The sequence below is a fragment of the Stegostoma tigrinum genome, chromosome 27 (genome assembly GCF_030684315.1).
Source record: "Stegostoma tigrinum isolate sSteTig4 chromosome 27, sSteTig4.hap1, whole genome shotgun sequence".
Taxonomy (NCBI): Eukaryota; Metazoa; Chordata; class Chondrichthyes; order Orectolobiformes; family Stegostomatidae; genus Stegostoma; species Stegostoma tigrinum.
In genome coordinates this window covers 42,639,201-42,656,804 of record NC_081380.1, presented here as the reverse complement: position 1 = coordinate 42,656,804, position 17,604 = coordinate 42,639,201, and the positions used below count along the sequence as shown (strand labels likewise).

At 39.9% G+C, this 17,604-nt stretch overlaps 1 protein-coding gene across 8 annotated transcripts in view; it reads right to left on the bottom strand.

The window, feature by feature from the left end:
- The window catches only part of vmp1 (vacuole membrane protein 1), a 163,163-nt gene that overhangs the window by 17,987 nt on the left and 127,572 nt on the right, over window positions 1-17,604 (bottom strand). For 7 of the 8 annotated variants that reach the window (XM_048556798.2, XM_048556800.2, XM_048556802.2 and 4 more), the window contains 3 exons: window positions 15,131-15,211; window positions 12,040-12,156; window positions 2,980-3,041 (listed from right to left, as the gene is read on the bottom strand). In XM_048556798.2, the coding sequence (XP_048412755.1) occupies window positions 2,980-3,041; window positions 12,040-12,156; window positions 15,131-15,211 (260 nt within the window). The remainder of the gene's footprint in view (window positions 1-2,979; window positions 3,042-12,039; window positions 12,157-15,130; window positions 15,212-17,604) is intronic. The other variant, XM_048556807.2, reaches the window with a different exon arrangement.

Below are 17,604 nucleotides of genomic sequence, written 5' to 3'. Positions count from 1 at the left end.
ATACAAAGAACTGTCGTGAACAGCTCTTTTTTTGGATTAGTTGGAGAGGCTTATGGTGGGTTCTCCAGGGGTGAAGAAGATTCCTGTTTTGCATAACATACATTAACTTCTTGTATTTGGGTGCACAGGGTATAATAAAATTTGGAAATATTGTGATCTGAAGATAATAGTGTTAAGTTTAAGACGGCATTAATAAACTGAACAACATACTGTGAGAGAACAAAGAAAGGCAACATAATACAAAGGATAAAATTTCAGAAGTGAACAGTGAGACATGAGATGTATGTGCACCAACTGTTGAAAATTGAGATTGAAGTTAAAGGTACATCGGAGCCTGGGCTGTATGAACAGAGGTAGCGAGTTCCCTTTCAAGTAGTGAGTTCCAGAACCCCACCATCCTCTGAATGAAAATAATATTTCTCAAATCTCTTCAAAACCTCTAACTATCACCTTAAATCTGTGTCTTCTGGTTATTGAAATCTCTGCTCAGGAAAATAGGTCCTTCCTATGTACTGTATCTAGGCCGCCCAATCTTATACACCTCAATAAAATCTCTCTTCAGCTTCCTTTGATCAAAATGTTCAGTAGAACATGAGCAAAGCTCAAGCACTTATTGATGTAATTCCAAACTAGAGACCAATTACTCACTGCCAATCAACCATAACCTTTTGTACATCTAACCGTCAATAAAATGAAATCAATTCTATGAAGTTGATCATAAATTATCAAGGTTACTGCATCATTGTAAAATAATCTAACTGCACGCTTCAAAAAAAAATCAATTACCTTGCTTCTGTTATAGTTGCAAAGAATTTTTTTTTAAAAAATGACAAGCCATATTACAACTTTGAGTTATTCATCACAATTTACATCAACAACAGTAGATTACCCGACAGGCTATCTGACACAAATCAGATTTAAGCACTTCTTGGTGGGTGGGAAACAAACTGGGGAGAAATGTAAATGGTTAACGAGTGAATTAGCTTTACCTTATGAAATGCGGGAGCAGAGGGATGTTGAGAGAAGGCAGATAGGTATTATTAATCATAATGGGATGTGTTTATTGGGCCTAATGGCTGACACAGCCTTAAATTCTAGGGAATCACTGCACCCAAAATAGTAAGCACTTATTTTTCTTTGAGGGTGTAGATTCTTCACGGTGAGAATGTTAGTACTAGGCATTAGACCTTTCCCTGTTTCAACATTAAGCATAAACAAGTCGTGCTCAATCAGAAGTTCACAAAAACACCCTCCCTCCCATTACACTACATGACAAATTTTCAGAACAAATAAACAGCAGCTCCGTGTTGAAGACCGATGGCTGTTACAAACTGGACTGACAACTACTCTTCACACACAACCCTTAGAAACAGTGCACTATGGGTTAGTGAGATTAAATCACATGGGATCCAGGGAGAGCTAGCCAATTGAGTACAGAATTGGCATGACAGTAAAAGACAGAGGGTGGTGGTAGAAGGTGGTTGTTCGGACCGGAGGCCTGTGACCAGCAGTGTGCCTCAAGGATTGGTGCTAGGTCCACTGTTGTCTGTCAGGCATATAAACGATTTGCATGAGAACATAGGAGGTACGGTTTGTAAGTTTGTGAATGATACCAAAATTATTAGTATTGTGGGTGGTGAAGGTGGTTATCTAGAAGTACAATGTGATCTTGAGCAGGTGGGCCAATTGGCTGAGGAGTGGCAGTGACAGTGGCAGTTTAATTTAGAAACATGCGAATTTTTGCATTTTGGTAAACCAAACCAAGGCAGGACTCAGAGTTAATGGTAAGGCTTTGGAGAGTGTTGTTGAGGAGAGAGACCAGGAGTGCAGGTACCTCGTTCCTTGAAAGTGGTGTCACAGGTAGACAAGGTGATGAAGAGGTGTTTGGCACCCTTGCCTTCATTGGTCACAGCACTGAGTGTAGCAACTGGGATGTTACGTTGCGGATGTACAAGACATTGGTGAGACCACTTTTGAAGTAATACATCCAAATCTGGTTGGCTTACTTCATGAAGAGTGTAACTAAACTGGAAAGGATGCACAAAAAATTTACAAGGATGCTATCAAGATTGTATGGTTTGAGTCATAAGTAGAGGTTGGTTCGGCTGAAGTGTAGGAGGCTGAGGGGTGTTTCTTTTCCCCCCTGCAGCAAAGGAAACGGAGGGGTGACCTTATAGTGGTTTATAAAATCATGAGGAACACGGATAAGGTGAATAGCCACAGTCTTTTCTCCACGGTAGGGGAGTTCAAAATAAGAGGGCATAAGTTTAAGGTGCAAGGGGTAAGGTACATTAATAAGAAAGGTTTAGAGGGATACGTGTCAAACACAGGCAAATGGGACTAATCAAGTTCAGGAAACCTGGTTGGCATAGACAAGTTGGACCAAAGGGTCAGTTTCTATGTTGTATGACAATAAGATTATTTCTGTGATCGGGGGGAAAAAATGTTCAGGTCAAGCAAAACTCCATAGTCTGGATCAGATACAGTCAAGTTTCTTTGCAGTCTCCATTTGGCTCCTAGTTTCCATTCCTATTTATTAAGTTTGTTACTTCAGCCCAAGAACATTTTTTTTAAAATCGAAGACACAAAATAAGTTAACATCTGCTTAACTTCACGTAAAAGAACTTTGTACGTCAAGTAAACAAACGTGCAGGTGGCTTTTTATGCTCATCTAAATGATCAATGGTAATGAGATTTATTTTCAAAGAAAACTGAAAGTGGGCTTTTATTGATCCGGTATATTTGACAGGACCCATGTTCCATTAAAGATTAAACTCCTGGCACAAAGACGAGCAAACTTTGCACCCACAGTTGAGAATAAAGATTTTAAAATGAATCAACCGCCATCACAGGTGGATTAGGTCTCAAGGAGGATGTAACGATATATTCATTTCAAGTAACCCTTTCTTGGGCAATACCACCCACCAAACTTTCCATTCTTACAAGACAGATATGAAAATCAGTAGACAAATTACTCACCCTATCAAGGACACCATCTGTTCCACTATGTGCCTGCTGAACATTATAATAACAAATAGTTTCTGTGGGTTTTAAAAAAAATCTTGTTAGTTAGGGATAAAATAGACACCAAAAATATAAAGTCACTTAAAGAAGCAAGAAGAGATTTGCTTATTCAATTTACCCATAGAATTAGAGATAAATAAGATCAGAGACATTGATTTTTGGTATACCGGAAAGATGCAGCCATTCAGCCCATCATACATGTACTATCTTCCAAAAATTAGTTTTCACTTACTGCTATGCTTCTACCCTTACCCCAACCCAGTGTGCTGTTCTTTCTCAGGTAGAAATCTAATTCAGTTGAATGATTCAATTGAACCTAGATTTATCACTTATTCATCCAGTCAATTCCCAATCTTAATAGCTCAGTGAGAGAGAATATTTTTTCTTCTGTCACAGATTTAAACTCTCCCCAGAGGAAGCATTAATTATAAGACAATGTGAACAGTTACTACTTTATTGCAGTGAGAGTCCAAGAAGGAAGACAAAGGCAAACAGCACATGTGGAGGTTTGGAAGAACAAGTAAAAGCACAGTAAATGCAGTTACATCTACAAAGAAACAAGAGAAGGATTGAAGGTAAACAAAGTAGAATTTATCAGAAAACAGTGTGTTATATTTACACGAGAGTTTGGGATTGGGTAGAATCACCAACCCCACCTTCCATTTTAATAAATATCAAGTGTAAGACATTCTCAATCATATTAATCCTAGAAATGTTGGTTACTACTCAATTATGGATACATAAGACAACGGATTGTGGTCAAAATTTGAAATGAAAAATTGTCTCCTTGGCTGGTATCGCCATTTTGGTTAAATTCTGAGCTTTTGCTTACGATCACTGTTAATCACTTCAGTTTATCAATCAGTATTTAGATTTATGAACTGACAACAATTTGAACCCAGAAGATACTGTCATTTGGTTGGACACTTATGGTTTGCTGGAATTACATTTTGGGAGATTCCAGATATCCTCCTCCAATAAAATTACATTGTTTATTGCTACTGCATTGTAAAACCAAAAACATGATTATGTTCGACCTCAGTGGGTAAAGGCCAGCTTCCCCTTTTGGCAAGCTATCCAACGTTTTTTTGGCCCCTCGGTACAATTTTCCATTTGTTTCTATCTGTATGAATCTGAATCATATTTCTAAAACATGTACAGAGGGGGAAAGAAAGAAACCAATCTGTGCACTCAGCAGAAAGTTAGGCAGGAAGGATATAATCCTGACAGGCAACAGTGAAGAAATAAGCCACAGGTGTTAGTTTGCCTTGTGCGTAACATTTATAAGTGCCTCTTGCAACCTCAACATGTCCCAAATTATGTACTTTTTGAAGCAGTCATTCATTTAATGTAGGGAAACAAGACAGTCAGTATTGCATATGGTGGGGGTCCCTCAGATAAAAATGGCACAGATGAATCGATAGTCACATCAATAGAAGGTAAATATTGTGGATGCGGGAAATCTGAAACAAACAAAGAATGCTAGAGAAACTCAGCAGGTCTGGCAGCATGGGCAGAATTAGCATTTAGAGTCCAGCATGACTCTTCTTCAAAGCAGAAAGTGTTGGAAAGGTGTTTTATATATGCTTTTGGCAGAGACAGAGAAGAATCAAAGGGACAGATGGTGCAGAGGCCAAGAGAAAATTCAAAGAGGCTGTTAATGCTTGTGAAAGAGAAAGAGTGCTGTAGAACATGTTCAAGTCCCACACACTCCAGGTGGTGTGTAATAACATCTCTGAACAGGTTGATGAGGAAATATCTATGAGGGTCTGAGGAGTTCAATACACATAGGACTACTGCAGCATCAAAATGAAATTCAAGAAAAGACTTGCATACAATGGTTCGCTGATAACGAGATAATTTAAAATGTCCTTAACTATAATTTTTAAAAATTTATTTGCGGGATGTGGGCATTGCTGGCTGGCTGGCACATATTGCCTGTATCCAGTTAACCTTGATAAGGTGGTGTTGAACTGCCTTCTGGAACCACTGCAGTCCACTTGCTATGGGTTGACTCACAAGGCCATGAGGGAGAATTCCAGGATTTTGACCAAGGACAGTGAAGGAATGACAACATATTTCCAAATTAGGATGATGAGCAACTTGACAGGAAACTTGTAGGTGGCGGTGTTCCCGAGAAACTGGGGCCCTTGACGTTCTGGATGGAAATGGACACTGGTTTGGAAAGTGCTATCTGAGGATTTTGGGTGAATTTTTGCGGTGCATCTTGTAGGTGGTGCACACTGCTGCTACCAAGAGTCAGTGGTGAAGAGAGTGGATGCTTGCAGATGTAGTGCCAACCAAGGGAGCTGGTTTGTCCTAGATGGTGTCAAGCTTCTTCAGTATTATGGAGCTATATCCATCCAGACAAATGGGGAGTATGCTATCACACTGCTGACTTGTGCATTGTAGATGGTGGACATGCTCTGGCGAGTAAAGAGGTCACTTACTCGCCACAGTATTCACTGTATTCAGAGCCTCTGACCTGCTCTTGTAGCCACAGTGGTTATGTAGCAAGTCCAATTAAGTTTCTGATCAATAATGACCCCCAGTTGATAGTGAGGGATACAGTGATGGTAATATAATTAAATGTCAAAGCATGGTGATTAGATTGTCTCTTATTGGTGATGGTCATAGCCTGGCATATATGTGGTGTGCAGGTTACTTGCCACTTGTGAACTCAAGCCTGGATATCGTCTAGATCTTGTTACATTTGAACAGACAGCATCAGCATCTGAGGAGTCACAAATGTGCAATGTTCAGCACCAATCACTGACAACCTTACGATGGAGGGAAGGTCATTAATGAAGCAGCTGTAAATGGTTGGGCGGAGGACGCTCGCCTGAGGAACTCAGATGGATTTGTCCTGCTTTTGGTGTACAGGACATACTTGGGCAATTTTCCACATTGTCAGGTAGATACCAGTGTTGTAATTGTACTGGAGCAGCTTGGCTAGGGGACAGCAAGTTCTGAAGCACAAGTCTTCAGTACTATTGCCGGATGTTGTCATCATGCACAGCCTTTGTAATATCCAGTATCTCCAACTGTTTCTTGATATCACATGGAGTGGATCAAATTGGCTCAAGATTGGCATCTGTAATGCTGGGGACAAGTGAAGGAGGCAGAGATGGATCATCCACTTGGCACTTCTGACTGAGGATTGCTACGAATGTTTCAACCTAATCTTTTGCACTGACGTGCTGGGCGCTTCCATCATTAAGGATGGGGATTATTATGGAGCCTCCTCAAGTGAGTTGGTTAATTGTCCACACCATTCACGACTGGCTGTGGCAGGACTTCAGAGCTTAGATCTGATCCATTGGTTGTGGGATCACTTGGATCTGTCTTTTACTTGTTGCTTTCACTGTTTGGTGTGCAAGTAATCCTGTTCGGTGGCTTCACCAGATTGATATCTCATCTTCAGGTATGCCTGGTGCTGCTCTTGGCATGCCCTCCTGCTCTCTGCATTGAACCAGGGTTGATCTCCTGGCTCGATGGTGATGGTTGAGTGGGGAATATGCCAGGTCATGAGGTTACAGATTGTGCTGGAGTACAGGTCTGGTGCTGCTGATGGTTTACAGCACCTCATGAATGCCCAGCCTCGAGTTGCTAGATCTGTGTGAAGTCTCCCATTTAGCATGGTAATAGCGCCACACGATACGATGGAGGCTATTCTCAATGTGAAGGCGGGACTTTATCTCCACGAAGGCCGTGTAATGGTTACTCTTACCAATACTGTCATGGACAGATGCAACTACAGCTGACTGATTAGCAAGGACGAGGACAAGTATGTTTTTCCCTCTTGTTGGTTCCCTCACCACCTGCCACAGACCCAGTCAAGCAGCTATATCCTGTACGACCTGACCAGCTCGATCAGTAGTACTACTGCCGAGTCACTCTTGGTGGTGGACGTTGAATACTCCCACCCAGAGTACATTTTGTGCCCTTGCCATCCTCAGTGCTTCCTTGAAGTGTTGTTCAACATTGTAGAGTGCCGATTCATCAGCTGAGGGAGGACGGTATGTGGTAATCAGCAGGTTTCCTTGCCCATTTTTAACCTGAAGCCATGAAACTTTACAGGGTCCAGAGTCCATGTTGACAATTCCCAGGGCAACATGCTCTCGGCTGTACACCACTGTGCCACCACCTCTGCTGGGTCAGTTCTGCCGGTGGGACAGGGCACATCCAGGGATGGTGATGGTGGTGGCTGGGACATTGTAAGGTATAATTCTGAGAGTATGACAATGTCAGGCTGTTGCTTAACTAGTCTGTGAGACAGGTCTCCCAATTTTGGCACTAACCCCTAGATGTTAGCGAGGAGGCCTTTGCAGGGTCAACAGGGCTGTTTCTGCCGTTGTCCTTTCTGGTGCCGAGGTTGATGCCAGGTGATCCGTCCAGTTTCATTTTTACGTCCACGTTTGAACCAAGGCTGTAACGAGGTCAGGAGCTGAGTGGCCCCGGTGGAACCCAAACTGGACGTAAACTCAGCATAATGAATTAGAACACTTCTTTAAAGCTTGGAGATAGTGGGAACTGCCAATGCTGGAGAATCTGAGATAACAAGCGTAGAGCTAGACAAACACAGGAGGCCAAGCAGCAGTGGAGGAGGGAAGCTGCTGTTTCGGGTCTGGACCATTCTTCAGAAAGGGTCTTCTGAAGGGATTAGGTTTGAATTTAAGCTCATGTGAGCACCACAGTCAAGTTCAACCAGTCCTTTGCTACACCTGAGCAGAGTAGGGCAAAGAATGGGGCAATCGATTTCAAAATCGTAACTCAAAAATCAAAGCAGAGCTAAACAGTAAATGCATATTTATGGTGAGCAAATGAATAACAAAGGACTTACATTCTGAATGTACCATTACCCATCCTGCACAATGTGACATTATGCAGAAAAACAGCAAAGGAAGTACACGTCCAAGTCTGAAATGTTACTGGTATTAATAATCTAGGAGTTTAGCTCTCAGGATGCCATATCAAATAAGGTATTCAGATCATGAAGACAAGTCCACTGCACAAAACATTAAACCAGCTTAATGTCGGAGGAACATGTAACACATGAAAATATTTTATAACAGTAATTTTATTTTTTCCCCACACTCAAATACCAAGGTCTTATGAATAAGTGCTATTCACAAGAAGTGTTCCTATGAGTTCAACTGTAGTGTCTGAGTTATTCTACCAAAAGACTGCTGACTGTAAAGGGTCAGTCTGGAGTAGGAGTAGGTGGCTAGAAAGAGAAAATTAGGGACTTAGCACAGAAAGCAAGAGGAGCACAAATCAAGGAAAGCCATTCCAGGTTGCTACTTAACAAATCCAAAGCAGCAATTTACAAACAGCACTACAGAAGTTCAGGGACAGACTCAAGTCATGGGTTCAAGATGGACTTTGACATATCGAAAGCTCCAATATCCAGCTGCTCAAGCTACTTGCTCAGTTGAATGTTGAGTTAGAATGAAAGAAAACTTAGGAAATAAAATCTCTTAAACAACTAAGCAAGTTTACAGACTGAATAAATTAGTGTCGGGTTAACACTTGCGATCCTTAATTATTCAGCCTCGAGTTACTGTTATTAGTAAAAACAAAAAGGATTTTCAAATTTATATACACTGTGGCTCATGTGTTAATTAAAGCATGTTATAAAAAAAAGGAACATCTCCTTCTCCCTAATCCTAAAACATGATCTGTATCGATTTATGATTGCCCCTGGGATTTCACAACTGCTTCACTACACCCTCATCACCCAATAACCTTACAGATCAGTTTTTTATTTCAATTTTGACCTCACTGAACAGTTTATATCCTACCTGTTAAATAACAGTTCATGATATACTCTTCTCGGCAAGTTAAATGATGAGGGGATAAAAACAGAATTGAGGTAAATTAAAATAAGCCAGGCAACCATTTTGGAGACTTGGTAAAATGTTATGGTTCCACAGTTTTGGTGGTGGTGTTAGTACAGGAGGATGTAGAAGAGTTGAGTGTATGTTCCTGCATCCCAAAGTCCTCCACCCTCTTGGGCGCAAATCCCTTTGGTCAGCCTTATTCTTACATCACCCTCCTCAATCCTCACATCCTGACTCCATTGCAATCCCCACACTCATGTAGTCCGAGATTGCAACCACTGCTTGCCACTGGTTTTACTGTCAGCCATTCAGTTAGGTCAGCAGCTCTGAAGCGGGACTTCTGATCAAAACTAACATTCCTCAGGGCATTAAACGGCTGTTACATTGTTGCGTTCCCTGCCGACTCAGGTGGCAAGGTTGGAATTGCCCGTAATCTCAAAAATGCTGAACCATACACCTCTTGAGCGAAGTTCTATCCAAGATTCTGGACGCTTAAGTCAAACATTTAGGGTTGGTCACAAACCAAAATGCACCACTTATACTCAGTATACATTGCATTAAATTCCAAGCAAGTCATTACAATTAATTTTTCTAAAGAACATTTCCTGAAAACTACTTAATATTTGCAAATCACAATAATTATATGACTTGATCTCGTATTTTTATGCTTTTGGTAAAATAATTAGTTCACTTTAGACTAGGTTACTAGCAACAATTTCCTCCAGGGTGTGGTTTTATTCTTCAGTGTGTAACAACTTATAACTAATCAGTAATAATTGGAAGTCAAGGGCCAAGACTAAATTTTATTTTTTTGGATCAAACATCTGACAAGCTCAGTTTCTCAGGAACAGATAATGCAGCAGTGAGTAATGATAGTGAGGGTGATATAAAATAGTCAACTTTGACCTACTTTAGTACAGAACCCATCTGCCAGCTCTTCTCAGATAAAAGGTCAGTGTGACACATCATCTTTAACCCTTCAGAGTACAGGGTACAGGGTACTGAACGAAACTAAAAGGCAGAGTTACAATACAACAAACATAGCTAATTCACCATACTCCAAGGACTCAATGGCCCTTAAATTCACAATCATTCCTTCCTTCCACAAAAAATAAGACACAGAGTACCCAATACAGGAAAGGCAATGAGTTCAACGCTACCAACCATCACGGAGTCTGGCAGATCAGGTATAATTTATGCCACTTCCAATCAGTTTAATTTTCCCTGTCCAGCCCCAAAAATCTCTCGTTGTAAAGTTCAACTTTATCAACTGATAGCCAGGGACTTTTCCCCAGGGCAGGATTGACTGCCACGAGAGGTCATAGTTTTAAGGCATTAGGAGGAAGGTATAGAGGAGACGTCAGAGGGAGGTTCTTCACCCAGAGAGTTGAGAGCGCCTGGAATACTTTGCCAGTTGTAGTAGTCGTGGAAGCAGAGTCATTAGTGACATGTAAGCGACTGCTGGACATGCACACGGACAGCAGTGAATTGAGGGGAACGTAGGTTAGGTTATTTTATGTTTGGATTAGGATTAATCCACGGCACAACATCTTGGGCCGAAGGGCCTGTACTGTGCTGTACTTTTCTATGTTCTACGTTCTATCTCATTCTTGCCTTTTACCCTAACTGCAGTCTAGAATTTGCTATGTGGGGAAACCAGTCTCACCAGACACAACTTATTTCACTGCCTCAGCTCTTGTTTTCAACTTTCCTAAGACCTGAGGTCATCAGGCTAGGTGCCATTCCATTGCTTTTAGAAGCCTCTTAATACCTCTGTTAATGTGTAAGCTTAAGTAAGTAGATTATTCAGTGGGGCTGCAAGTGTAGATTTTCTCGGTACTGTCCTGGTTCAACATTCACACGTGCATATTACAGGTGATATCACTGAACCTGTTTAGCAAGTTTGAGATGTATTATGGCAACTCAACATTTGCCCAAAGTAATATCAGCCAACTTCTTAGACTGGGGATTGAGATTGGGCCCTTCCTGTTAAGAGTTATTTCGCGGGATAGATCATATAATCAGTAATTATACCTTCCTTACTAAACTGAAAACAAAAGTGTGAAATGAATTGAGCAAGATTTATTGTGTGGGAGTACTCTGTAATATTGAGAGAGATTAGTGAGAAAGTTGCTAGGATTCAGTGAGCCTCAACATGTTTGCATATTTCAAAAATGGCTGAACAATTACACAATATAACAAGTTAGTTTAACCCACCAACTGCTGGAAACCCAGGCATGTGTTTATTACAGAATATTTCCTACTGCTTCACCTATTATTCCAAAGGAATATTGTCAACATTTAACCCACTTTGGAGCAGCTTGCAGTTTATACAGCATTTTTAAAAAAAATTACTAATTCATGGCTAGACTGGCTTATATCGACCATACCTAACTGGCTGCTAACTGTCCACTGGGCAATCTCATTGCTGTGGATTTGGAGACACCTGGTCACAAAGTACAGCATATACAATCACATAACAATACAAGAGGTTCAAATTTTCTGCATCATCAATATTTCAGGATGCAAACCTCTGAAGTGTAACACTGTCTCTTTAAGGTCTTCCAGTTTTATAGGAACTGATAACCTTACAGTCATCTTGTCGAACAATTTCATCAGCTAAGTTTGCAACATAAATAGCTTTAAATTCAGGAGAAATCCCATGTAGAGAACTGTCTAAAGTAGCAGATTAACAAGAGTCTCCATTAGCACATTGTCTCTGCACAGAGCTTTCTTTTGGCCAGTCTTTTAGTGACTGTCATAGACTTTCCTTTCCAATTATTGAGAGAGAGAGAGACACAGAGACTTGGAGTTGAAAAGGGAAATGTTTGCCAGAGGTAAATCAATAGATCATTCAAATGGAGGGAGTAATGTTGTAAACATCATAAACAGTAGTTCTAATGAGACCATCTCCAGCATTTTTTTCTAAGTTTTTCAGACACAATCTATTGTTATTGAGCATCATTCTATACTTTGCTTTCAATACATTGTTTAATAGCTGAATTAGCCAAAACCGAAATTCCCAACCATGTTAAGGATGGTGTTTACACACCAACACTCTGCACAGGTATGAACATCTCATCTGAAGGAAATGTATACAGCCCAGTTGTCTCCAAATGACTTAAATGCCAAATATGTTGTTTGATGAGTTCTGCAGGTTGCTTTCACTTGCCTGGATATGCATTTTTACTATAGCTTTTCCAATAAGAGTTGCTCCAAAGAAGGTCCAGAACGGCACAAGGAAGTGCCCGCATGTTATTCCAGCCAGGTCAAAGAGGGGATTGGGAATCTACAACACATCCAGGATATTCATCAAAAATGTTAACAAACAGGGCAAAAAAAATGAACTAATCTGTACCGAATTTAAAATCAGTGATATTACTGTAAAATATGCAAAAATACCTTTTACACCATCCAGTATATTGACTAAAATAAAGGTGCAGATACAAGGTCAACATCCATTTTGTACACCATAAATTTTAGCTTAAATGTCAGTCATCTATTTGTGCAGTTGCTCAGTTTGTTTTGCTGTTGATAGCATAGTGAAAACATGGTTGCAGAAGTATATTCAAGTCATCGTCCTCCAATCAGATGGTGAAACTTTCATCAGTTGATCCATTTCTGACAAAAGGGGGCATGTGAAAGGAGGCATGATGGATTCACAGAGGCTGAGGAGAATGAGTGTGCATCTCATGGAAAGCCAAAATTATGACAGGACTGAACAGACAGAATGTACAGATGATCCTTCCTATGCCTCAGGTGTCTAGTATAAGGAGTCATGGTCCCAGGATTTGAGATAGATCATTTAGGACAGAGGGCAGGAGAAATCTCTTCACTGGTGGAATTCTCCACCACATAAGGCTGTGCAGGCCAAGTTATTGAATATGTTTAAGAAGCAAGTGGTAAATTTGTAGACACTAAAGACAGCAAGGGGTATGGAGAGACAGAGTGGGAGTTTGCGGATAGAGGATCATAGGACCATAGACACGAGCAGAACTAGACCATTCAGCCCATTAAGCCTAATTCACCATTCAACGAGATCACGGCTGATCTGGTAATCCTTAATTCTAATTTCTTGCCTTATTCCCTTAACCATTGACTAATTAAAATTTTTCCTATCACAGCTTTCCTCTAAATAATTCCATGGGTTCACTACCCTCAGAGAAATATAATCGTCCTCATCCGTCTTAAATGGGTGACCACCTACTCTGAGATTATGCCTCCTATCCCTTGTCCAATGAGTCCAAGCCCAAACTCCCCTCATGAAAAACTCCCCAAATCTAGAATCAACCTAATGAACCTTCCCTGGGCTGTTTCCATTGCCAGTAGATATCAGTATATATTTCTTTCGATAAGGGGACTAAAACTATTCACAGTATTCCAGATGCAGTCTAACTAGTGCCTCGTATAGTTTAGAAAGAGTTCGTATTTTTACAGCCCATTTTCTTTACGTCATCAAGGTCAACAGCCCATTTTCCAACCCTACAATCTGCAGAACTTGGATTCCAGCATTTTGCTAGATTCATGCGAGGATCCCAAATTTCTCTTATGTAGCCATCTGCAGTCCTTACCTTTAAATATATGGAATAGGAATTAGGAATTAGGAATAGAATCCCTACAGTGTGGAAACAGGCCCTTCAGCCCAACCAGTCCACACTGAAGCTAACAGCATGCCACCTAGATCCATATCCCTATAACCCCTTAATCTACACTTTTCTGAATACTATGGGCCACTTAGCATGGCCAATCCACCCACCCTGCACATCTAGCTTTTCCAACTTCATGCCAAAATACATAATCTCACATTATATCCCATCTGCCCCATTTTGCCAAGTCATGTAACCTGACTGCATCCTCCGCACACTGTATAATCCTCACTACTTGCCTTCCAACCTATTTGTGTATTATTCATAGATGTGGTGATAGTACCTTTGCTTCCTTCATGCATGTTATTAATATATAATTATAGGTCAGCCATTATCATACTCCTGCTCCTATCTGCTATGTTTTTATGGCCAGAGAAACTTTTCTACGCTTAAAAAAGTCTTGTCTTGGGAATAGGTGGTCAGGGCCTATTTTATCTCAATCTAGATGATGGCATTTTCAACAACATAGCGTTCTCCCAGTCTTAGATGAGATGATATGGGGATGAGACTGCACCATAAAGTGATAGAATAGGCTTCAGTGTTTCAATCTCCCATGTAGTTAGTTTTTCTTTCCTTGTCATCTCCTGAGGGTAGATTTGGACAAAGTAACATATTATTAAAGAAAACGCAATCTTTGATTCAGTCCTGTCCCCTTTTGCTCTGTGGCACAAATCACTGCGGTGGAGTAGAAGATGCAGGAGTAGAAAGAGCATAAATTTCCTTTTCTTAATCAGTTTTATTATAATGGTTGTTGGTGAAGCAGAACATTGGTTCAATTAGACTAAGATTGAAAATTTGACAGTTTTGAAGAATCCTTTCTGATTTCTCAACTCTAATGTTTACAACAGCAAAGACATTTTCAGCAATCACTTTTCATTCATGTGTATAATTGGAACAAAACAAGCATTCACAAAATAGCACTCTTCCTTGACTTTTGAAAACTAAATTTTTTGAAAACCTTAAGTCCCAACACATCAATATACCTCTGGAATTGCAAAAGCCATGATTAAAGAAACCAAGTGCCATGGTTTACTCTTTATAACCCACATTTAACTCACTGCCTAAATGATCTGCGCCACAGAACAAGAGAGGAAAGGACAGGACCTTAGCTTTCCAAGTCTCCACGATAATGTGTTTCATTTTCTTATGTATTGTTCACTGCAAATATCAACGATAGGAAAATTCAGCACGTGGAAATTAAACTCAAGCCATTCTATCACTTTACAGCCCAGTTTCATTTAACACTTGAGCACAAATCTAAACCAATACTTCAGTGAAGAACTGGAAGAATTCTACATGATTGAAAGTGTCAATTTCCAGACTTAAATATTAAGGCCCTCTCTGCCTATCCCATGTCAAATATTTTAAAAACAGATGTTCTCTCTGATCATCATTCTTTCTCCAACAGCAAAAATCGATCAACTGATCACTCATTTAAATCTTGCTTGTCTACAATGACTGCTTATGTTAAACTAATGTGTTGCATTCTGAAAACTCCAGGACAGGATAAGACTCCATATGAATATTATTCTCTATCTTCACTGGAGTCACTGCTTATTTTTCCTGCCACTTACGCAACATAATCTCTGAGCCTATTAACTTCTGCCTTTTACTTACCGAAGCACAGGCCAAAATTCCGAAGAATCCAACTTTTTGCACCAGGTGCTGAACAGCCAGCTTTGCTCGGTTGGGAAAATCCTTAAGCAGGAACAACAGAACAAATCTTCATTAAAATTTTAAATAGTGATGTCTGATGTTGCAAGACCTGTTTTACTGCTTCAGTCTCAAAGCATCGTTTGGTTTTGTACTTGGTGACCAGATTGCATTCAGGTTCCTGAGCATACTTTAGCCAAGAGATACCCAGCCAACCACTGGCAGGTCCAATGATTTTAGACCAGGTGCAATACAGCATTGGAATCTTCAGGGTATGAGAAACTTGTTTAGGAGTTTTTATGTCTAACAGAAGCAATAATTCTTTTGCCTTGCCTTTTGTTTGTCTGAAAAATGATGATACAGCAAGTATTTGAATTTGGATTGGCCCTTAATGTGCACACTCAAAAAAACCAGTATCAGTAGTAATTCAAAACACAATGTTGGAAATACTAGCAGTTCAGACAGCACTGTGGAGAGAAACAGAATTAATATTTCATATTGATGAGACTAACAATAAACAAACTCTTGCTTTACTTTTCTCCATCAGTCACTAGCTGTTCACTATCACGGACTATTTTCAGCCCTTCCAATTTGTATAATTTTCACTATTTTGATTCAAATTACATCAAATCTTGTATCTGCACAACTTAGTTATAACCTGCAATGTTCAATTGATTTAATAGTGGCTTGGAATCTAAATATGCTTGCATAGATATATTTTAAAGTCTGCAAGGATCTGTGCAAAATTGTTTGTTATATTTTAATAAAAGTCTGGGAAATCGATTGCATTTTTATTTTCTTGAAAAGTTACATGGCTAGTACTGAACATATTCATACATCAAACTTATTGAGGAAGTTTGCAAGGTAAATTTCTAGCTGGCCCTTGAAGTTGTCCGTCTCCCCTTAGGAAGCAATTATACTAATTTAAAAAAAATATGTATTTCTAATGTTCTCATGAGTTCCAATGTGAGAAGTTTGGATTCTAATTTTGAAATATTTAGGCTGAGGCTCAGAGTGCAGGATATTTGTGTAACGAATCTGAGGAATTCTTTATCACAGAGTTGCAGAGATTGGTTTGTTAAGTATATTCAAGACTGAGATAAATCTTGAGATAGCAAGGGAATCATGGGTTAAGGGGAAAAGAAAAGCAAAGTTGAGGATTATCAAATCAGCTACAGTCTCATGAAAGGTTGGAGCAGGCCCCATGGGTTGAATGAACTACTTCTGCTCCCATGCCTTATGGTCTAATCAATAAGTTTTGACAGTAATCAAGATAATGAGATTAATAAAGTAACACCAAATAAATAATGGAAATCTTCAGGTTTTAATACCTTTTACAACAAATACAAGATTGAAAGAAATAAGTTTCATAATAGGGACAATATCTCAGAATAGTACGTCAGTCAACCATTTTCTTTAGACTTCTAAGCGAACTCGTAAAGAGAGCAAGCATATGTAAGATAGCATGCTGTTCTTGTAATGACTTATGTATTTGACCATAGCATACATTAGCAGTTATTGTATTTGCTCTGGCTTTCTGCCCAATGGGGAACAATCACAACTTAGTCCTCTGCTATTCTGAACGCATTTTCAAAATAGCAACTATCTTAGAAACTCTTTGAATTAAAATGGGCATTTTCATCTTATGTGTGAAGAGGTCAATGGTACTTAGTGACATGAAGTCTCAGCTTTGTATGTACAAACCTCAAACTAAAGATCACCCCCTTCATTAAACACTTCTTCCTCTGAAATCCTACAAGAAAATAAATAACTTTGGGCACTTAAGTTTGGGTCAACCAGTTTTAGCCAAACTCTGTGAAACTATTAAGTAGTCATTAAAGAATTTTGAAAATAATCTCCAGATAGACTAAACCTTTGAGGATTCCAAAAGTGCAAATACCTTCCAAATTTCCAACAGTTCGGCAAAGACACAAGGAGGGAGAAACAGACAGTATAAAGCAACAAGTTTAGCAAAATTGAGCAGTGGGAAACAAGTTTATTCACCATTTTAGTCAGACGTGGTTGAATTTTCCCAGGCCATGATCAATGTAGGCAACGGCAAGTCAGTTGAGGAAAAATGGCGAGAACAGAAGAACAAAGTTATCGTTGTCAAGAAAGTAAGCGTCCAATTTGTCACCCAAAGTTTTAATGGCTAGATTAGAATCTTGCCTGAGTGTGGTGAGGAATTTATTTGCATACGTTAAATCTCTATTACCTAATAGCATCTCAATTATAGGCATTTGAAATTTTCCCAGTCAGCACAGTGAACCTAGATGGCAACAATTCCAGAGATGAAAATCTGAAGGGGTGCCTGGTGGCTGCAGTTCATCAGGCCTCTATCTTGGCCAACGTGCCCCAACGTCTCAGAGCATGGTCCATGGGTGACTGCCTGTACCCTCCTCCACAGAGATTGGCATCAGCAAAACACCATCCTCACT